Source organism: Furipterus horrens, unplaced genomic scaffold (assembly GCF_987537825.1).
Source record: "Furipterus horrens unplaced genomic scaffold, mFurHor1.1.pri manual_scaffold_10, whole genome shotgun sequence".
Taxonomy (NCBI): domain Eukaryota; kingdom Metazoa; phylum Chordata; class Mammalia; order Chiroptera; family Furipteridae; genus Furipterus; species Furipterus horrens.
The window spans coordinates 25,861,028-25,884,819 of NW_028327180.1; the positions used below are offsets into that span (position 1 = coordinate 25,861,028).

The following is a 23,792-nucleotide window of genomic DNA, read 5'->3' on the forward strand; positions in this document are numbered from 1 at the left end:
ATATTATACAGTCATTAAAAAGTGATACTAATAAAGATTATATAACAATGTGAACGATGATAATTTTAAAATAAGTCAAAAGTTTATTACAACTCATTTAAAAGCTTTTCTACAAAAATGAGACTGACTTTAAAAACATTTATATCCTTTCAACAAAAAAGAGAAAGAAAAATAAACAAAACTTTTAATAATAGGGAGGAAATATACATGATTATATTATTTTCCAAGTGTTTTATAATATCCATATACAGTTTAGGAAAAACCTGTATTATATCAAAAGCATTGTTATAAATCATATCTACTTAAGAAAAGACTTCTTGGAAAAATAAGAGTTATCAATCAAGATTTATCTGCCTCATTTACATGTTTGTTTTTATTCCCTTAGAGGAAAAAGAAAACAGATTAATTTGCTTTCATATACAACAATCACTTCATTACCAATGTAATTCTCACAATAAAAGCTCAGTCACTAAGTAGAAAACAGAACTTAAATGGAATTAACTAGATATTTAAAAAGTATTGCAATTCGCATTAAAAAATTAGGATGACAGTTAAAAGCCAAAGTCTTCCTTGAGTGAGCTTGTTCACATTACTATGAAACATCTATAAAACCATCTTCTAAGTGTTTTAGAGGCCTATAAATGTTGGTGAACTACATAAAAAATTAAGATTAGTTTGAATGAACTAAAACCATTAAGTTCCATGGGCATGTTATAATTGTGATTCAGAGCATGAGCACACTAAGAAGAAAAATCCTTTCAACCTTTTCAAATGCTCAAATCTAATCAAGTCTAAAGCCTATTATCATTTTGAATTAAAAATCACAATCATAGAAACCCAATTCTGGGCCAAGAGAAAATCAACAGCCTCTATATCTAGAGTTCCATTTTGTTTATGTTCTGCATATGTGGCTCATTTCTTTTTCTAAACAAATATGTTCACATTTTGATTGGATAGTTAAATATTTCAGCTTTATTCTACCATTCCCTAAGCTAGATGTAAATTAATTTGAAGGGAACATGATGGTAATGTAACTATCTCTTTCTTTGAAAACAAATGCATCATCTCTGCTCTGATGTTTATGTTCTGTGAAATTCTTCAGCTGAGTTGGAAATTTATATTTCAGTGGAAGCGATTATGATTTGCAGTGTTATATCACAATCACAAAATATCTAGGCTTTAAGAAGAAATCTGGGAGAATGATTTTATGGTCCATTTTCCAAATGCATTTATACCCCACTTTAATGTGTATTTTTAATATTTATTTTTTTAAAACAAAATAAAATGTGTTTTAAATATGTTTGGTATGCCCACTAGTTATCATACATTATTCAGTAATACATTACTGTAACCACTTATACCAAAAGAAAAAAAAAAGAAAAAATTCTGACAACCAAGAAAAGAGGAAATTAAAAGCAGCACTATATACCTTTAAAATGTAATGAACATACAAAGAGGATAAGTAGACTAAAATATAAATTTTACTGGTTATCGTAATATAGTACCTATTCCTAAACATCTGCTATTTGCACCATGCTTAAATAGAAAAAAAAATCACTCAAAAAATAAATATTAGACTTTAGGTATTAGGAAGTGCTACCAAATTTCCTATGAATGGCCACTTTCCAAGTTTTTCTTGACACTTGAAATTGAGTTGAGTACAGTTGAGAAAGCTTTGCATATAGCATAAGAAGATTTTATCATTTACTGCTCTGTTGCCTTAGTCAGACTAATGAAAGTATCTGTGTCCAAGGTTTCTGATCAATGATATAAGGAGAGCAATGGCTCCTGTATGCCATAGGAGTGTTGGCAAAGAAGGTGAGGAAAAGAGAGAACAATCATGTTGACCTAGTTCTGGATGTGCCAAACCTGAGCTGGATAATTTCCTAGTGAACTCTTTTAAAAAAAATTCCTTTGCAACAAATATTTTTATTCCAATTTCATAGGAGAAAATTTTAAGTTATCAATTTATATTTGCCCAGAGTCACAAAACTACATGACAAAGGTGAAATTTGAATCCAGAAATCTGTGTTTCTGGGATAATGAGGGTGAACAACTGTCCTGATTTGCCAGGGGCTGTCACAGTTTTAGAACAGAAAGTCTAGAGTCCAGGAAACTTCTCATGCACAAGGGGATGATGGGTTCCTTTGTTGGATGTTTACACATCAAATAGGCTAAAGTTACAGGAAATGTGAAGCTGGGTGAGTAGCAAAATATGCTAAAGATCAAAGTTATTGACCAGCATTTTGTCTTCTTTTTCCTTGTATTACTATCTATCCTGATATAAAGCTAGCTTGTGTTTATAGTGTTTTGAAAACCACTGTCCTGATCTACAAAAGTCTGTGATCCAATAAGTTCAAAAAATGATTCTCACATTGGTATATTAAAGGCCCTGAGAAATCCTGCAGTAACATTACAGTGTAAATGTGTTTGATCATCATTGTTCATACTAATTACCAGTTTTTAAATTTCCTTAAAAATAGTGTGATTCAGGTAACATACTTTGAGTAGTTAAAAGGTTTATGGCCTGGTAAACTTTTCATATTCATTTTTAAAATAGCACCAATTATTTAGTTAAATAAAAGTATTATACATTGAATGGTATTTCTCTAGATAACCTTACACAATGTAATGCTCAGTTTCTTCATTCTACAAAATTTACAACAGGGTCAAAATTGGTGAGCGCTGGGAAAAATAAGTAAGCCTAAAAGAAGAATTTTAGAAAGTTTTTTAAAAAGATTCTTGGTAATGTCTAAGAATCAACTAGAGCCACAAGAAAAAAAAATAGTATTAAGAAACATATTATAAATGTAAAATTATTCACTTGGCTTAATTTCAAATTCAGCTGCAGTCTACCCACTGGAAAAGAGCTGTTAGTGATAAGGTCATCTTTAATTTCCTGTAAAGCTTTTTGAATGTGCCCTCTGAAACTACAAAACACACACACACACACACACACACACACACACACAATCTTCATAAAAACTCAAAACTAGTGAAGCAGCAAGAACTTTCATCCATTGCTGGTGGGAATGCAAAATGGTATAACCACTTTGGGAGACAGTTTGGCAGTTTCTAACAAAACTAAACATCCTCTTACTGTATGATCCAGCAATTGCACTGGTTGGTATTTACCAAAAGGAGTTGAGACCATATGTCTACTCAAAAACCAGCACACAGATGTTCATAGCAGCTTTATTCATAATTGCCAAAACTTGGAAGCAACCAAGATGCCCTTTAGTGGGTGAGTGGGTAAATAAATTTTACATACAGACAATGGACATTTTTCTGCACTCAAAAGGAATAAGCTACAAAGCCATGAAAACACCTGGAGGAACTTTAAGTGAATATACAAAGTTAAAAACAAAATCTGAAGGACTTCCGGCCAAGATGGAGGCTTAGACGGACACGCTCGGTCTCCCTCTACAACTAAAGAGGATTACAACTACTTCAAATCAAAAGATAACTAGAAATTCCAGAAAATAAAGCTACACGGAAGCCCAACGTATTAAGTTATAAACCAGCGGCGCCCTTTGGGCAGGTAGGACGAGAGAAAGGGGGCGGCGCTGTTTGCGGTCGCACCTGGGACAGCGGCAGGGAGAACAATCCCAGCTGCAGTCGAACCCCGGCAGCTCGCGACCCCAACGCTGGGGAAAGCAGCCACCACATCGCCTTGAACAGTGAGGCCCAGGGGGCGGGAGGACGGATCCCGGTCTCCTAGCGGAAGAACTGTGTGAATCCATCTTGGACCCCCGCCCCCAAAGAAAGCGCCACAGGGCTGCGAAATAGGTTGCGGACAGGCGCCGGTCGCTGGGTTGTGACGACAAAGCACCACGGCGCAGCGAGAAAGGTTGCGGATTGCCGCCAGTCGCTGGGTCGTGAGGAGTACACAGGCACTGCCCCCTACAGCCGGCCCAAGAAAACAAAACGCATCTGTCAAAATGAGGCAGACAACTATAGAAATCCCGGTGGCGCAGCTCACCAGGCAACAAATGAAGAATCTGACAGATGAACAAATAAGAAACCTGTCAGAGGCTCAGTTCAGGGCCATTGTTATCAGGTGGCTTACAGAATTAACAAAAGAGCAGGAAAAAGATGAGAAAGAAGTGAAAAACACTCATAACGAAAGGAACAAAACCACATATGAGACAGATTGTGAGGGAAAAAAATCCAGAGTTCATTTCAACAAACCAGAACATAGAGAAGGAACAAACAGTCAACCAGTGCAGAGAGAGGAAACGGGAAGCAACGATGAGAGGATCAGAAACCTCTGGGACAGCTATAAAAGGCCCAACATAAGAATCATTGGCTTGCCAGAGAACGAAGAAGATGAACTAGAACTTGAAAAATTGAGTGAAAATATAATAAAGGAGAACTTCCCAAACTTGGGGAAGGAAATAGACTTACAGGTCCAGGAAGCACAGAGAATTCCAAAAAAACTGGACCCAGGGAGAACCACTCCAAGACACATTATAATCAAAATGTCAAAAATTAAAGATAAAGAGAGAATCTTAAAAGCAGCAAGAGAGAAGAAAAGAATCATGTACAAAGGGGTCCCAATTAGACTATCAGCTGACTTCTCAAGGGAGACCCTGCAGGCAAGAAGGGACTGGCAAGAAATATTCAAAGTAATGAAAATCCAAAACCTACAACCACGAATACTCTATCCAGCGAAATTGTCATTCAGAATAGAAGGGCAGAGAAAGTGTTTCCAGGACAAAATAAAACTGAAAGAGTTCATTAGATCCAAACCACTGTTATATGAGATGTTAAAGGGACTGGTTTAGAAGAAGGAGGATCAAAACTATGAACATTAAAATGAAAACCGCATCACAAGAAACAACAACAGAAGCTAGGGAATTGAAACAAAGGCAAACTAAACAGGCAACGAGCATGGAAAAAGAACTATAGGTACGGGGAACATATTGGGGGGAGGTCAACAGGGAGGGGGAACGGGGAGAGGGAGGGAGATGATATAGGAATTAAGGATCATGGTAGGAGGGAATGGAATAGACAGAGAGAGGTTGAGAAGAACTATATGCACAACTAATGGACATGGTCTAAAAGGGGGGGGCAACTAGAGGGAGGGGGGCCACAAGGTGGAGGGGAGCAGAGGGAAGGGAAATTGGGACAAATGTAATATTATAATCAATAAAACACATTAAAAATATGGATTTCCTAAACAAACAAAAAAAAATCTAAAAAGATGACATACTGTATAATTCCAACTATATGACATTCTGGAAAAAGCAAAACTGTGGAGACAGTAAAAAACATCAGTGGTTGCTAGGAGATGAGTGTGGGAGGAAGAACACAGAGAATTTTTACAGCAGTGAAAATACTCTGTATAAAACTATAATGATGGAAGCATGTTATTAGTCTAAACCTGTAGAATGTCCAACATCTAGAGTGAACTATCATGTAAACTATGGGCTTTGGGTAATTACGATATGCCAATGTAGATTCATCAATTCTAATCAGTCTTATCACTCCTGTGAGTGAAGTTGATATAGAAGGAGACTATGCATGTGTGGGCATAGAGGGTATATGGGAAATCTCTATATGTTTTGCTCAGTTTTGCTTTAAAAAGTAAACTCAGTTGAAAAATTAAAATATTCAACATCTTTAGTAAGCACACAAGCTGTATCACATTTCCAAGGGTGAGAAGACTGCTTTGTTGGCAAGAAACCAAAATTAACATCCTTTATTATTCTTTATAAATAATAATACAAATAATTTTTAACCCATTATGATATTTTTAATCCAAGTCTCTTCATGTAAAAAGAATACATTAAAAACAGCATATTCATGCCTAAAATTTCCAGTTGGTAACCCTGGAAATCTTGCTATGGACCAAGCCTTTTATATTCTGAAATTTTTAATTCACTTAAGAATTCAAATTTTCAGATAAAACTAATCAGATCCACCAAGATAGAAGATACTCAAATCAACAAATTGTCTGGTTTTGATTCAACCCAGAGTAGGATAAAGACTTCCTTAAAAGCATATCTTTTCTCTTGTTGGTTGCATAAATTCCTCCACCTGACTCTTACCACTTCCTGGAAATCTTCTAACAAAGAGAAATTTTCTCATTTTTCATAATCTATGAAAAGTAAATCAAATAGTTTTCAGGGTGGTTGAGGATTTGATTTTGGCAGTTAGAGGTCAGAGATGACTACCTGCAAGCCACTACAATATTTGAGAGACAGAGGAACTATTAAGCCTGACATAGATTCAGCAAAAATTACAAATATTAGTGTAGTTTTTCTTGGGTGCCTGAACTGGCTCTTTATGTAATCACAGTATTAGAGATTTGGGAGAAATCTTATAGATCACCTACAATAATTCACTTTAGAGATAAAGAAATTTGGAAATGAGATGAACCTAGATATCCTGCAATTACAAATAATAATGCACTTTTATTTTTAATGCTGTAACATATTTCAAAAGTGCAGCAGTTTTTAAAAATTGAGAGCAGACTGGTCTTTGCCAGAGGGGAGGGGTTGGGGGATGGGTGAGGGGTGAAGGGATTAAGAAGTACAAATTGGCAGTTACAAAACAGTCATAGGGGTGGAAAGTACAGCATAGGAAATACAGTCAATAATACTGGGATAAGGATACATGGTGCCTGGTGGGTACTGGAAATATCGAGGGAACAGTTTGTAACGTGTATGACTGTCTAACCACCATGCTGGACTCCTGAAACCAATATAAAATAATATTGGATGTAAACTGTAATTCAAGAATAAATTTTTTTAATTTTAAAATTTATTTTTATGAGACACAATTTTATCAATAGCAAATTATTACTTTATGGGTTTTTTTTCAGTCATACACACATTTTTTAAACTACAAAACATAAGGAACTAAACATGTCAAGCCTCTAGTTTCTTGTATTGCAAAATGCTTTAATATCAAAAGTAAGGGAATCCAATGTGCTCACTGTAGTTTTGGTCGGTCAGAACATTTAAGAAGCAGGATTCATTCTATCAGGCCACCAGGGTACTACTTAATGCACAATGCTAATTGCTCAACTGAAAAAGATTATACTATTTTCAGACAGGCCTAATAACTTTCTTAAGACAGCAATTAAGAAAATTTGAGTCTGTGCTTTAAAGTTCTTTGAGTAGAATGAAATTCTTGTGTGAAATCTGTTATTTAAATGCCACACAAATGTCAGTCCAGTAAAAATCTATCTTAGCATAGGAATATTTGTAAATCATCTTATAATCTGCCTCTTTTTGAAAAAAAAATAAGGAAAATAAAATGCCTGTTTTAATTGTGCAACTTAAATCCAAGTGCCTTGATAGTTCAGGTCTGATTGCTAGGTATCTTACATTTCCTCAAGTAAAGGATGTGACTTTTCAGCCATGGCTGAATAAAAGAACATAACAAATACTAGAACAGAAATTTAAACCAAATAGTATAGCAATGATAATTACCTATTTTTTGTCTTTCAGTGATTTGACAGTTTCAATGTATTTATATTTTTCATTCTATTAATCTTCACTGCAACAAATATTTATTATGTGCTTACTCAGTGCAAACCACTGTATGAGATTCGGGGCCGATAATACACAAATGATACAGACCGCCTTTCAGATTTCTGTTTTAAACCTCAAATATCTCTCAACTAAATTTTATCAATATGTTATAAATGAATGGTTATGCTTCTGCAATCATTTAGTTTATGAATAAAGTGATTGAAAGAACTGGCAAATGCAAAAAATACATTTATTTCCTGCCACCCTCATGCCACAACCACAATTCAGACAACTATCACTGTTGCCTAGATTGTTGGCGATATATTACGAAATGCTCCCTGTCATCACGTGCGCTCCCTGCAATCTGCTGTCACTGTGACAGGCACAATAATCTTCCAGTATCAAAACCATGATCATCAGTTACCTCTAGTAGTTCCCCGTTGCTCTCAGAATAATACAAAAAATTCCACAGGCACACAAGATCTGGATCCTGCAGATTTCTAAACATTAGTTCTGAGAATTCCTTCAAATACCTCTGTCCAACCATTAGCCCTGTGGAAATACTTGTATCTTCCTCACACGTGGAAGTTTACTTATCTTATTCCCTCTCTCTGGAGCCATTGACCCTTCTTTCTCCTAATTCCCATGTCTCCTTCAGGTTTTGAATCTGTACTGCTTCTTCTAAGAAGCCTTTTCTTGCTGCCAGAACTTAGGCATTTCTACTAGGAGCTAGCACAGTGCCTTTGCTTTCTTCTATTGGTTCATTCAGAAAGCCTTTATTTTCTTTTTCTGCCTTTTTAAAATTGTTGTTGTTTTACGGTTGTCCCAATTTTTTCCCATTGCTCTCCCGTGCCCTGCCCCCCGCCCCCACTCCCAGAGTCAATCCCCATTCTGTTGTCCCTGGCCATGGGAGCCTTACTAAGCAGCTATTATGTCCCAGGACTTATTCTAGGAGCTTGGGATCCATCAGTGAACAAACAACAACAGGACCCCTACTCCCATGTCACCCACTTTCAAGAGAGAGAAGAGAGACAACTCCCAATGTAATGAATAGATTCATTATAACTACAGTACACTAAAAGGAAATAGGGGACAAGACAGAGCAGAGGAATGACAATGGGACATACCCTGACAGGGGAGAAATTGCAGTTTTAAACAGAGAACCTGCTGTTGGCTTTCCTGAGAAGACAGCATTTGTATGCAGACCTAATGAGTGCAGGAGGCTTAGCCATGGAGATGTTTAAGGGGAGAATCCTTCAGAAGAAGAAATAGCACAAAGACCTTAATGTGGGAAGGTGCCTTTTGTGCTGAAGGAAGAGCAAAAAGGCCTATGTGGCTGAGGCAGAGTGACAAGGCAGAGGGCTGGGGCACATGCTAAGAGAGAAGGTCATGTGTTCCCAGGAGACAGTGTTTAGGGCCTTATGAAGGCTAATGGAATGACTTTGGCTCTTACTTCAGGTGAAACAGAGGGTCAGTGGAGGGCTTAGAGCAGAACAGTGACATATTCTAATTTATATTTTAAAAGGCTCACATACATGGGAAATAGAGGGGCAAGTGTGGAAGAAGGGAAACCAGTGCAAGAGGTCATGGCAAAAGTCCTGGCAGAGAGACAATGGGGTCGGATTTAGGCGGGTCACAGTAGAGGTGGTAAGGAGTGAGCCAGAGCGAACAGGACTGGATGCGGGTTGCCAGGAAAAGAGAGAGGTCAAGGACATTTCCAAGTTTTGCTTGAAAAGACAACCAAAAAGATGGAGTTGCCATCAACCGAGATGGAAAGACTGTTCCAGGAATAGTTTGCAGGGACTCAACGCTGAGTGTCGCTGAACGTGTCACGCTGTTGTGTCACTTTAGTCTCTGTATATGTTGCACTTCCCTGGGCACCTCCCATGTTCTTCCTCCTGCTCAGCCACATGCAAAGCTCTGCTCAGATGTCCCACCTTCAGAAAGCCTTCCTTAGCTCCCTATTCCCTGGTCTGGCCTAGTCATATGCAGGGGGCTGGCATACTTTACATGCATCATTGCATCATTTCCTAGTATATTTGCTTATTGTCATGTTTATCTCTTTCATTCGACTGTGGATTATATAATGTAGTCCTGCCTTTGATTTCATATATATATATTAGTTCCTAGTCCTATAGTACATGAACAATACTGTGTTCTTGTTTGTGTTAGGATGAACTCACACCCAAAGCCATCAAAGCTATATTCTCTCACAAATGTTCTGTGATTTTTATCAGGCTTCAAAAAGTCATATAAACTATTTCTTCTATTGGCACTTATGTTTTTAAAGATGTGCTAACTCATTGTAAATGTTTAATCTTCACGTCGGCCTGGGTATTAACAGCCACTACTGCATTGTGGAGACGAGAACCCTCCAACACTGCGTCAGGGCCAAGGCTTTTAAACCTAGAAGCCTGTTCTCTGTGCTGCTCCCCACAATGAAGAGCCATCCTCATCTCTCTGACACTTGGCAGGAGCAGCCAGGAGTGAAATGCTACAGCAGGAAGGGAGCAAAGAAAGGGCACCAGGCAGGCTCTCAACAGAGTGAAATCTGGTGCTGGGTTTTAGCAGAAATTTTAAGAGAATGTGTTGCCAAGATCTCTCCCACCCCCCAAATCGCTTTGCATTTTCATGCTTGACACAGGAACAGGAATAATGATATGACTTCCACAAGAAAGCAAATCATCTCATTTTGCTTCCTCCCAGCAGGCAGCAGTGGGAGGCAACAAGATGAATATTAGAGTATTCAGAAAGAGTACTTTTGTTTCATTGGGGGCTAAATGCCATGAGCACTCTTCACTGGAGAACTTAAATGGCACCATCTCTGAATCGATGGAAGCTGGCAGTGCCATAGAACTGGGCCAGCAGCCTGACCTCCACTGAGCACAGATGGAGACACTGATACCGACTGGAAAACTAGGTGTCTCTGACAGTAGTCCCACAGGCCCACAATACTGTTATAAACAATATGTATACTGACCCTCAATCAAAGCCACCAAGCAGGAAGTCACCTAGCTTTGAGAAAAAATGAACTCTGGGTTCCGGCCAAGATGGAGGCTTAGACGGACACGCTAGGTCTCCCTCTACAACTATAGTGGAATACAACTACTTTAAAACAAAGGATAACTAGAAATTCCAGAAAATAAAGCTACACGGAAGCCCAACATATGAAGTTATAAACCAGCGGTGCCATTTGGGCAGGTAAGAGTTAAAGAAGGCAAAGCTGTTTGCGGAGCGGCGGGGCGGGGCGGCGAAAAATCCTGGAGGTAATCAAGCCCCTGGCATGCGCGACTCCAATCAAGCCCCTGGCTTGCGCGACTCCGGGCGCTGGGGAGCAGCCGCAGCATCGCCTTGAACAGTGAGGCCCAGGGGGGCGGGAGGACGGATCCCGGTCTCCTAGCTGAATAACTGTGTGAATCCATCTTGGACCCCCGCCCCCACAGAAAGCACCACAGAGCTGCGAAATAGGTCGCGCCGGCGTCGCTGATTTGTGACGGGTACTCAGGCACTGCCCCCTGCCCCCGACAGCCGGCCCAGGAAAACAAAACGCATCTGTCAAAATGAGGCAGGCAACTATAGAGATCCCGGTAACACAACTCACCAGGCAGCAGATAGAGAACCTGACAGATGAACAGATAAGAAACCTGTCAGAGGCTCAGTTCTGGGCCATTGTCATCAGGTGGCTTACAGAATTCACAAAAGAGCAGGAAAAAGATATGAAAGAAGCGAAAAACTTTCATAACGAAAGGAACAAAACCACATACGAGACAGATGGTGAGGAATCCAGAGTCCATTTCAACAAACTGGAATATGGAGAAGGAACAAGCAGTCAACCAATGCAGCGAGAGGAAATGGCAAGCAACAATGAGAGGATCAGAAACCTCTGGGACAGCTATAAAAGGCCCAACATAAGAATCATTGGTTTGCCAGAGAATGAGGAAGATGAACTAGAACTTGAAAAATTGAGTGAAAATATAATAAAGGAGAACTTCCCAGACTTGGGGAAGGGAATAGACTTGCAGATCCAGGAAGCAAGGAGAGTTCCCAAGAGACTGGACCCAGGGAGAACCACTCCAAGACACATTATAATCAAAATGTCAAAAATTAAAGATAAAGAGAGAATCTTAAAAGCAGCAAGAGAGAAGAAAAGAATTATGTACAAAGGGGTCCCAATTAGACTAGCAGCTGACTTCTCAAGGGAAACCCTACAGACAAGAAGGGACTGGCAAGAAATATTCAAAGTAATGAAAATCCAAAACCTACAACCACGAATACTCTATCCAGCGAAATTGTCATTCAGAATAGAAGGACAGAGAAAGTGTTTCCAGGACAAAATAAAACTGAAAGAGTTCATTAGATCCAAACCACTGTTATATGAGAAGTTAAAGGGACTGGTTTAAAAAACAGAAGCTAGGGAGATGAAACAAAGGCAAACGAAATAGGCAACGAGAATGGAAAAGGAACTGTGGGTAAGGGAAACATAGTGGGGGGAGGCCAACAGGGAGGGGGAGTGGGGAGAGGGAGGGAGATGATATAGGAATTGAGGATCATGGTAGGAGGGAATGGAATAGACGGAGAGAGGTTGGGAGGAACTGTAAGCACAACTAATGGACATAATCTAAAAGGGGGGGACAACTGGAGGGAGGGGGCCACTGGGTGGAGGGGAGCAGAGGGAAGGGAAAGGGGCACAAATGTAATATTTTAATCAATAAAACACATTAAATCTGAAAAAAAAAAAGTGAAGGGCAAAGGTAACAAGATTCATCAAAAAAAAAAAAAAATGAACTCTGGGTTATTCTTTAACATCCTATGGGGGATGCTTTTCTAAATCTGACTTGAAATTAATAGGATTTATTTATACATCCAAAAGTTGAGAACTTCAAAGCTTTTAATCCTTATCTAGAACCAATCTCATAGCTGGACACAAACGTAAAGCCAACATCAATATCTGCTTTTTCCATTATGTTCAGAAAAACAATGCAAAAGGTATATGTGATGTATAAACATAACTAACTGCGAGAGCAACGGAAACAGTACAAACCCTGACTGGTTCATACATAATCTGCTTTATAATCCACAAAGAAACAAATGAAATCACCTTACATTTGAAAATAATTTGCAACTTTTGCTCTTAAATTTCATGTCTAGTTTCACAAAGAATGGGCATCATCTCATTCCACTCACTGCTCATCCCACTCTTTGCTAGATTTTACACTTATCTCTGCTCTTGAGGTGACCACTAGCAGAAAAATAGCTTCCTATCAACAGCAGAAATACTTAATGTTTGGAGTTAAATCTGTGCATATACAATAAAATACACCAAATAAACAGTCAAAGACCTCAACGTGTCCAAGCCCATGGAAAATAAAAGAGCAGTCTGGATAGTACTTACATCAGAGCAGTGCATTGCACTTAGCATTCAGAGAGTCTTTGTCTGATTGCATAAAGCACTACATTTATTTTTTAATCACTAAAACAAATTGAGATTTTTATCTTTTTCCTAAAGTGTCCCAGAGAACAGGCTATTAGCCAGCGGTTAGATATCAATGTAGATGTAGATGCAGATGTTGGCAGGTGGTTACATACCTTAATTGTGGTTGTGTGTGCTCCAGGGTATTCTTTTTCTTCCAGTGTTGACCATCTTTCTATAAACTTAGATACCAGGGAATCATCATAGTCCACTATCTGAAATCCAGAGACGTTTGCGCCTCCAAACTGAATTTTTAATAGGTCTCCATCAGTAAATCCCTAGAAGACAAGAACACATGTATTTCAAATAGAACTTGACATTTATCAAATAAGTCTATGCCTTGAAATTTTACAAATTTCAAGAACATAAGGAGAGATAAAAACTTGCAGTAAACGTTTTCGGTATTCACCAGCCAGAATTCTTCACCAGCACCTAACATCATCTTTACAACATAGTGTGTCCTTAACCAATGATTGCTTATTGGTTGTATGTACAGGGAAGTTCTCCATTGAGAAATCTTTCATGGATAAGGACTGGGTTTTATTTATTGCATCTCCCACAAAGCGCCACCAAGTGGTTGCAGATACTTGGTAACAAGTTACTTTTCCAAGAGCTCAACACTGTGAGCAAATTATTTCTATTATTTAAATTGTTCATTCTCTCAGGTGCTATAAACAGTTTTTAAATGAAAATGGAAGTTACACAATACCCAATAATTTTGGGGAACAATTAAACAATTTCACATTAAGCGCAAAATTTAATTTTTGTTAAAATATGTTAAAATTAAAAAGTCAGTTTTTTCTTGCATTATTAGAATGAATTCAGTCGTTATTTAAAATATCACACGGTGTTTCCATTGATTTCAAATGCTGTGCTATCATAAATTGTATCTCAATTGAGGGTATATTTTCTCAAAGATGAAGTAAAAAAGTTAGTAAGTCACAATTATAAACATTTTCACCTTACACATTTATTCCCCATTATAGTGCATAAGGAGTGAATAAAACCTGAATCCAAAATATAGGAGAAACTTTTCTTTGTTGTGACATTAAATCATATTTTAATATTATTTATGTGGAGAGTAATAATTACATTGTTATTGGCTCATAATTTTGGTTTTTCTTATTTTCAAAATCATGCAAAAAATACAAATATGTACATAACAAAAATCATAGCTTTTATATGCTGCTGCATTCATGCTCCAGTTAAACTGCTTCAAAACAATCAACTTCAATAATATTTGTTTTTGTGTATTTACCTCCTTATTTCTGCATTTTTCTTAATTTATCCACTTTAGATATTTTTGTTCAGTTTCTCTTTATGCTAGATGAGTATGTAATTCTTTGACTTAACCAAATCATCTATCTCCTCACCCACTTTTATGTCCACTGTTTTCATATTTATAATTCTGTTTTTCAGAGCAAAGCCAAATACTGTTCTAGGGTCACGTTTTCCTTCTTGAATAATATTTCATTCTAATGTTAATAATCACTTCATTTTATCACTGCTGTGGCTCTTTTTAATACCTGTCTTCATTTGTTTCCAGTTGATCCATGAAAATTTGTTATGTTTATATGAGTAAAGCTTTTTTTTTTTTAAAAAATGAGCTTTTTAAAAAAAGTATTTCATTTCCGGGAGACCTGGAAATATGATCTGAATCGGTTCCTCCTTCCCTCTGCTCTGCGGCTGTTACCCTCATGTTCCTTCACTGCTCTTCTGAGTCGTTCCCTGGTTCCTTGATCACTTTTTTGTCATCTTTTACTAATTTCTTCTGCTGGAGTCAATAATTTCTTGAGACACACTGGGAGTACATTCTTTGAGATGTTGAATGTCTAAAAATACCTTTATTTTTCTCTAACATTTGATTAGTCTTTTGGCTGGGCATAGAATTTTAAGTAGAAACCTTCATAATCCGAAGGATTGTTCCATTGACTTTCATTGTTTCTACTGAAAAATACAATTTTATTATTTTCATTATTTCTAATTATTTTTTTGTAGGTGACCTGCTTCATACTTCTGCTTCCTCCCACCAGCCAGAAATGTTTAAAATTTTCTATTGATCTCTGAAATTGCACGATGATTTTTCTTTGGTCATTATACTCCTTAGATTAAAAATCTAAATCCCTTACAAGTTCCTACACATACACCATTTTATATTACATTGTTATTTTGTGACCTAATCTGGATGATTTTCTCAATTTTATCTTCCAAGTCATTTAATTTTACTTGCTATTTTAGAAACAGTAAGTTAACTTCCTAGAGCTCTTTTTCATTCTCTGATTTTTTTTCTTTCCCATAGCATCCTTTTCTTTTTTTGTATAGATAATATATTTTCTCTTATTTCTCTGCAGATACTAATTACAAATTTAAAATTTTTTCTCATGATTCCTGCTTCTCTTGTTTATATGTATTGCATCCTCCATGGCAAAGACTTTTTCTCAAATACCTGATTATACTTGGCTGTTTATTAGTAAGGCACTCAATTTCAGGGCAAATTAGCGAGGTTCAATGAGTGACCTTTACTGTAAGGTAGGCAGGTGGGAAGGGTAGTAATGCTTTTTTGTCAGTGTCTGAAGAGTTGGAAGGAATGTGAGGTGGGTCCCCTTAGAACCACATCTTTACCCTTTTAAATGCTATATCGGGAACTTAATCACAACCTGTGTTTTGGGGGCCTAATCAAGCACTCAACAGTTCCCGAGGGGAAATTAACAAAAAAATCTGAGGATTTTTCTCTTGTACAACCACATACTTTAACATTCGCCAGACAATGGACAGGGAATAGGGAACAGGGCCATGCCCAGTAAGAGTTTGAAGATGGAAGCCCTTCAAATGTGGAAGGCATTATTCAATTTTAAATGTTGATGAAATTTTCAAGTGTTTTCTAAATTCTCAGAATCTGAAGCTCACTACAGATTCTTTGAATTTACTGATTCATAAGAAATTTCATATGGTGAGGATACCAAATGTTCGTATAAAGAAAAGCAAAACTTGAATTCAGAGAAAATATTAGGTAGATTCCTCCCTAGAAGTATCATAGCAGCATGGACTTTCTTTTTCTTTTTAAATCTTTTTACTTTGGTCACTCAAACCCTTCTCTCCTTTTTCATATAAACATCAGCTATCAACTCTCAAATTGATGAGCCACCTTCTGTCATTATTTCTCAGTGTTCCAATATAATCTTCTCCATCTGGACTTTTTTAGAGATTGCAGCTTTCAATGTGGCTCTGTGTTGTTCATCAAATGGCACGATTCACACAGGGGACTGACTGTCCAGGCTGTTTCCTGCACAGAATTTGGTTCTAAAGCGAATGAATACAGAGCTAATCTATTTTAACTCCTGCTTCTCTGGTAGGGAGTGACTTAGAACCTATAAATATCATAGTATAAGGGTAAGTTCTAATCAATTTTTACGGTAGTTAGCCATTTCATTGCCAAACAAAAGTTTATATTGAATAATCAGTTTCTCCCAATAGCATGTTGCTTTGAGATTTAACATTCTAAGTCACTGTTGCCACCTTCTAGTGAAAATAATATTTATCATTGTGAGGTTGTAATTTATTTTTTCTTACCTCTTTCCATCATTACTAGAAATGTCTTCTGATGTAACAATCTGATATTCCAGAAATCATGAAATAAATCTGCATTTGCATAAATATGAAACTTTTCCTCTGTCCTCTTATGTTATTTAGAATAATCTCTCATTCTCTCCCTCTGTCCCACTTTTTTCTCACCATTTTTTCTGAGATCAAGGAGGGGTGATGTCCTCAATCACACAAAATCATACTTATTTAAAGAACACAGACCTTTGTAACAGTAAAGATTTAAGCTGATTTTATTGGTGATCTAAAAGTTATTTAGAAAAAATTCAAAATTGATTCAATATTGATTCTGTATACTTAAAAGAGGGATATACAATTAACCACTCAGACATTTAGTATAATCTTTGATAGGAATCCTAATGAAAAAGTGATCAGCTATAGAAATCCAATTTTCATCGTGTTGCTTATGTAGTAGTAATAAATAATAAATAAATAATATATAATGTGTCAATATGTGGATATTTCCAGACTTAATTTTTACTAAGACATTTTCACAAGTTAACATTTATTTCAGATTTACATATGCTAAAACCTTTAAAGAAATGGGCAAAGGATAACATTTATAAAATACAGTTACAGTGAGAAACAAGGGGAAATTTGGACAGTTTAATATAATATATTTTTGAAAATTTTCCCATAGGAAAATACATATCCTATGACAATTTATAAAGCTTTTCAAATATTGTCCTATAATTTCTACATCATTAATTAATTAGCATCTGTGAGTAGGAAGTAAATCTAAACATAAATTCAGAAATATTTTGTCACTTCTAGTCAATCAATATAATCAAAATATGTTTTTATAAATACCACTGATAAATGCTGCCTGTTCAAGATTTTTTAATTAATAAGAATCTTCATTAGAATAATAAATATTAATTAATTCACCTACCAGATTTGCAATGATATAATGGTACCCTTTAACATGTTTTCCAATGGTAATAACCTAACAAAGATAAAGAAAGAATTATTTAATAAGTGTTAGTGATATAAATGTAAAATTACTAATGTTATGACCTGACTCAAAAAAATGAAATATTATCATCTATGATTTTGATGTTCCACAATGACTCATATTTGATAAAATACAATTACCAGACCCAGACAATATTTCTCTTAGAAAAAAAGTGACAGTACATTTTAGTGTCTAATACATTTTATCTTTCAAAGTCAACAACTAAACAAAAATACTGAAAATAAGGCCATATGATTTAAAGATATGTAAAACCAAAACCATGTTGAATCCATGTCATAATTTTATCCCTACAAAGCTGTTTTTTGTCTTTGAAATGAAACATTAAATAGCTAAAACCAACATGTGTGAGATTTCATACTCACACATTGCATTCAAGGATCAACACAGAGTTTATAGTCATACATAAATTTTAAAAAATCTATATAAATGGATTTTTTTGTGGATCAATAAAATAATATTCCTATCTTAAGAGTCTTGAAGTGTTCATAGCTTAGTTGCAATAAACATTAGTATTTCTAGCTTTAGGCAGCAAAGTATCAGAGGAGCTAAAATTTCTCCACAAATCTAAGTCAAAAATCAATGGTAAAATAAATGCATTATGGAACAAGTGGTCATTTTGGTAATGCTCCAACAATTTTGGACATCACTGAAGCAATTTGACTTTTCACTGATCTATATCAATTATGAAGAGAGTATAAAAGATAAAATGACCATGTTGTAGTCCTGACACTTAGAAAGTCGTATGTAATTTTTGTTTGTAAGAAAATAGTCACACTAATGGAAAGCAGGAAATGCCAGGGCTATGAACAAAAATTTCAACAATTGCCCCCTCCCCAACTTGATTGCAGTTTTAGCTTCCCATTGTTTTTAACATAAAAAGTCAAAATCCTTCATGTGCTTATAAAGTTTAATGGTCTTTCAAACTTCTCCAGCTCCACCTTTTCCCCTTTCTACACTGGAGACTCCTGGGCCTCTTGGCATTTTTGCACACACACAGACAAAGGCTTCTTTCCATCCCTTTGGGGCTTTACACATTGTTTCCTCTACTTGCAAAGCTCTCACCACCACTATATTATTTGTCTTACTCAGTCTTAAGGTTCAGTAAATCTCAGCCCAATGTGACCTCCTGGAAGAAGACTTCCCTGACTTTCCCTCATCCCAGGCAAAGTCAGGTGCTCCAAAGTGATGCATTTAGTTAAAAAGCAAAGGCAAAATCCTAGGAAGGATTCTACCATCTGCCACTTTGATATTTAGTGGTAGCTGTTTGGGAGGGAGTTAGGATTTATATTATTTTCTAACCTGTTTTTATCTAGCACACCTAAGTTGTCTTTTCCAAGAAAATGAACCCTCTTTATTAAAGGGAGAATTTTGAAAGTAAGATTTCCTTTTGAATGAAAAAATACATTAATTAGCATCATCTGAATGGAGTTGATTATGTCCCTCATATTTCATGCTGTTTATCTTTTAGTTTTTCTTACTATTCAATCTACTTTCAGGAATGCTTTCTTTTAGGAATTAAGGAAAAACATAGTATAAATGGTTCTACTGGTAGTCCCTACTTGAGTTTAGTGTTCATTGATAGAAAGGCGGGATTTGAAAATTTGTTAGCCCTGCATCTTTATAAGATTTAGCATTGGTCATACTAACAATCATATCTTGGCTTTATAATAACCATTAATATTGTACTAACAATAGAAGTTTATGTTAATGTTTTTCATGGCTGAATTTGTTTTCTACTTAAATTCTGCTAGAAATAATGTCTCCAGGTTTTATCAAATCATAAAATTCTCATAGTCTAACAAAGTTCAACTCTATTACTAAGTTTAAGCAACTATGGAAGTAAGATTTTGTTACATCTCTACTCTCTCATAAGTATTGATAGAGTAAGTAAATAGTGTTTCCTTTCTTTGAAATGTACTTTGACTCCACTTTTTGCCATGTTAACTTTATTTCTTGAAGGCCTTCCATGATTTCCCAATCTAAATAATCTCTTTTTGTAATTCAGAAAAAGAGCCTATCCTTTTCATTCATAGTATATGCCATTATCATAATTACACATTAATTTCTGTAAACACATTATGAATATTCACATTGATGGGCCTTGCCTGACTTGCTTATTACTGCTTTGAATCTACTCGAATGCCTGTATGGTAAACATTAGACACTTGGGGAAATTTATTGACTAATAAATGAGTGAATCCAAACCAGCCAAATGCTACCTGTACATGAACTCTTCATAGATCATCCCACTCATGTTAAGACAGGTACTTCCTCCTCCATGCTCTTAGACCACATTGATTATCACTGGTAATAGTGTAGTATTAAACACGTACATTTTTCTTCCCCTGTAAACAATGAGTTCCCAGAGTGGAGACACCATTTTCCTTACCTTTCTTTGGATCCCTCAATACAGACACAGAGGATGTCCTCAATAAATGTTTGTTGAATAATGCAACTATCCATTGTATACACTCATTTAATACATTCAAGAGTGTCTTATGAAAATATAAATAGTACACATGTAAAGAATACTCTGTACATTTTGAATAGATATTTATTTAACCGTGATCCTATTGCTTCTAAACATTCCATATATTCCAATTTTCTCTTCTAGTTTCTCTTTTCTAATTTTGGAAATAATTATTTCCATATAGGCTTTTCCAACATTTATTATAATAACTCTGGAATACTTAAGTTTTTAAACCAAAGACTAATGGCTAATATTAAAATTCAGTTTACATGAGACTCTCCTATAAATTCAAATAAGTGGTTTAGGTTCACATTTGAAGAAAAGACCTTCAGGTTAAAAATAACCCCAAATTCATCTCCTGAGACAGTTTATCAAGATTTTTCTACTACACAATTCACTTTTTTGGCATACATCATATGATTCTGTCATATAAGAAAATAACATTATTCAATTATTCAATATCTTATGAGCGATCCATTTATTATGTGTCATTAGAGCTTCATCAACATTTATATTTGCAAGATGATTTGTGTTATACAAATTAGTAAATCTAATTTTCTCCTCAAAGCCTAGAAAGTCCAACACATGCAAACTCAACTGTGTTTTTCTTTCAATCCTATATTATTCCAAGGAACTAGCAGTCACTCTAATATATATATAGATGGCTACTAGTGCAATGGGTGAATATACATATATATGTATGTGTAATATGCATCAACTATGTTGTATGTGTGTAATATAAACTATATTATAAGCATAAAAAGCATTTATAAATTATACACATACACACATCAGCTAGGGAAAAAACCCAGATACCCAGTGAAGGAGATTTTAGCAAGTTGTGATGCTACTTCACTACTATCGGTGGTCATTTACTCTATAAACACAGTGGATTTTGTTTTTGTCATAATATATTACTATTTATCCTGAAAGTCCTTAAACTGAAGCAGGGTAGTCTAGTAAGCACAGATAAAGCAACCTTAGCACTGGTATTGTCTTACTCTTTAAAACATCCCAAATGACTGTATCTAGCTTACTTCTCAAACATCAACACAGACTGAATGTCTTTCCTACATATTTTAAGTTCATAGATTAACAGTTTTATAGTGACACAAAGTCTGCCAAATAAGACAAAAAATTACATCTTGGAAAAATAAATACATGCTTTTTCTGAAGACATAAACCCACGTAGACAACGATATAGCCTTAGCACATGGTACTGTACTCTGTTTGAAGTAATCCATTGTATCACCAAAACATTCATGAATTATTTACTTTTCCCTTAGGACTCAGACTTATTTTCACTTAATACATGTCTATTTCTTTATCTCTAAGAAGTTCAACAGAATTAACATTTAGAATCCCAATGAAAAATATCAAAGCTTAGGGCAACACATGTAAAACATGAGTCAGGAATTATATATCAAGTATATTTCATGATTAGTCTGATATGTCAGCATTATTGAAGACCATCTGCTATTGCTAACTAAAGCCAGAGATAATTTAATTGATGATCTTTGCTGCACCCTATATAAACCACAAAGTAAAAACTGCTGTTCAAGCATCTTACACAAATACCCATTCCAAATGCTGACAGTGCATGTATATTCTATATTTAGTGCCCTTAGAAAACAGAGAATAGCAAACCTGGTCTACAATGTCGTTTACTTTATCCCGTTCACAGTCCAGGATTACACGCCGTTCCTTTTTTAACTCCAGATCTTGAAAAAGTGATCGGTAGGTCTCATCTTTCTTGTCATTGTTAATGTTTCCCACATTGATAGCAGTCACTTGCCATTTCTTTTCAGCAGCGGAATCCAGCACAGCTTGCAGTGTTGATAAGCCTAGGAAGTCAAGGAAAAATGATGACTGATAAAGATAATCAAATAATAAAGATACTCAAATAATAAAGATACTCAGAATTGTGTTGTAAAATTGACAGCATATATATATATATATCAAGATTTTAACTAATTTTAGAGAGAGGAGGAAGGGAGAGAGAGAGAGAGAGAAACACTGATTTGTTGCTTCACTTATATATGCATTCATTGGTTGATTCTTCTATGTGCCCTGACCAGGGATCAAACCAGCAACCCAGTGTATTTGGATGACTCTCTAACCAACTGAGCTACCTGGCCAGGGTGTAAATATATTTTTAAAGCTGACATCTTTGTGCAAGTAATTCAGTGTTGAAATTCCTAAAAAGTTACAGCTATGATCTTGAGAAACATTTACTTATTTCCACTTCACATAAAATTTCATCTAAATGCTATTGTTATGACTAGAGACATAGTTTAGGAGGGAATTGTATCCCCTTCTTTTAGCTCTCTCAATATCTTTTGCATATTACTAAGGCATAATATCTTTTGTAAATTTTATTTATTTATTTTTATTCTTGTTTATTCTATTACAGTTGTCCCAATTTTTCCCCCTTTGCCCTCCTTCATTCAGCCCATCCCCCACTCTCACAGTCCATGTCCATGGGTTATTTATACATGTTATTTGACTAATCCCTTCCCCTTCTTTCCCCCATTCTCCCTCTCCTGCCTTTCCTCTGGCAGCTGTCAGTCTGTTCCCTGTTTCCATGGTCTCTGCTTCTGTTTTGCTCATTAGTTTATTTTGTTTATTAGATTCCTCTGGTTCAAGTGAAATCAAAAGACATTACAAAAATTTGTTTCTCTTATAGGTTGAAAAAGCATGTTTCCTTATATATGATAGTCTATCACATCATATTAATATCCTGAAGAGGTTGAGTACATTTTCACTGAGATTAATCTATGTGAGGTTTATTAATGTCTAACAACCAATAATCTCTATTGCCTCCTATTTTTCTACTCAGAAGTTGTTTTTTTTCCTCAGCCTTCAGCTTTGTTATTGGGACTGATCCCATATGGATTAACATGTTCACCTATTAACTAGATGGTAGGAGGTTAGTTTTCTAGCACAGATTTGTTACATTTACTTAACTTCCCAAATGTAAGTAATGTTACTATTAATTCATAACTAGGCTTATAGTATCATGTAACTTAAGTTTTTTTATTTTTGTTTATTAATAATCCATACATTACTTCATATGTAGGATTGACAGGGAAAACAACTTGGAATTTATTTCCTTAAACTGAATCTGCAGTTTAGCACTTAGAAAATCAGTACATAAACTGTCTTCCACATGACTTCAAATCTTCACAGCCAACTCAAATCCTTCTGTTTCTATTAATGGTTTATGAACAATGCAAAATCAAGGCTCCGAAAAGAACTCAGGACTCATAACGCCATCTTCCTGATTCCAAAAAGACCTGCATCTTTCTCAAAAGAACACTGATCTCTTTTTACTTAAAAAAATTGTGGGATTTACCTAGTGCGATCACATCACTCTAGAAACTTTATTCATGTACTAAATTTATTTAAATCTATTTATCATGGCAAAAACAGGTGTATTCTAAATGTTGTCAAAAAACTCTCTAAACCTGAGAGATATCATTAAAAATGGTATTGATTCTATATTGGCCAAGAGTGTATAAGATGAGCCTAGAACATCTTGTGGTACCAGAAAGCAAGGAAGCTCTTCAAAACTATCAGCATTGTGTCAAAAGACTCAGGAGCCAATTTGGTAAGGATCACTTTAAATAAAGATGAATCAATGTGAATATAAATAAGAATAATAACTGCAAAAGATTTAAATACATAACATACTTTAAATCCATAATTTGTAATGATTCCTTTTCTTAAAAATTTGGTTGCCAGTGAAGGATGCTAGAGGGCCAAGTTATTGTTTTTAAAACTGGCAAATAA

At 35.7% G+C, this 23,792-nt stretch overlaps 1 protein-coding gene across 5 annotated transcripts in view; it reads right to left on the bottom strand.

Annotated features, from left to right (window-relative positions):
• The window catches only part of GRIA2 (glutamate ionotropic receptor AMPA type subunit 2), a 125,983-nt gene that overhangs the window by 34,153 nt on the left and 68,038 nt on the right, over positions 1-23,792 (bottom strand). For all 5 annotated transcript variants that reach the window (XM_090288801.1, XM_090288800.1, XM_090288804.1 and 2 more), the window contains exons 4-6: positions 21,648-21,844; positions 17,447-17,500; positions 13,071-13,232 (exon numbers count right to left, since the gene is read on the bottom strand). In XM_090288801.1, the coding sequence (XP_090144927.1) occupies positions 13,071-13,232; positions 17,447-17,500; positions 21,648-21,844 (413 nt within the window). The remainder of the gene's footprint in view (positions 1-13,070; positions 13,233-17,446; positions 17,501-21,647; positions 21,845-23,792) is intronic.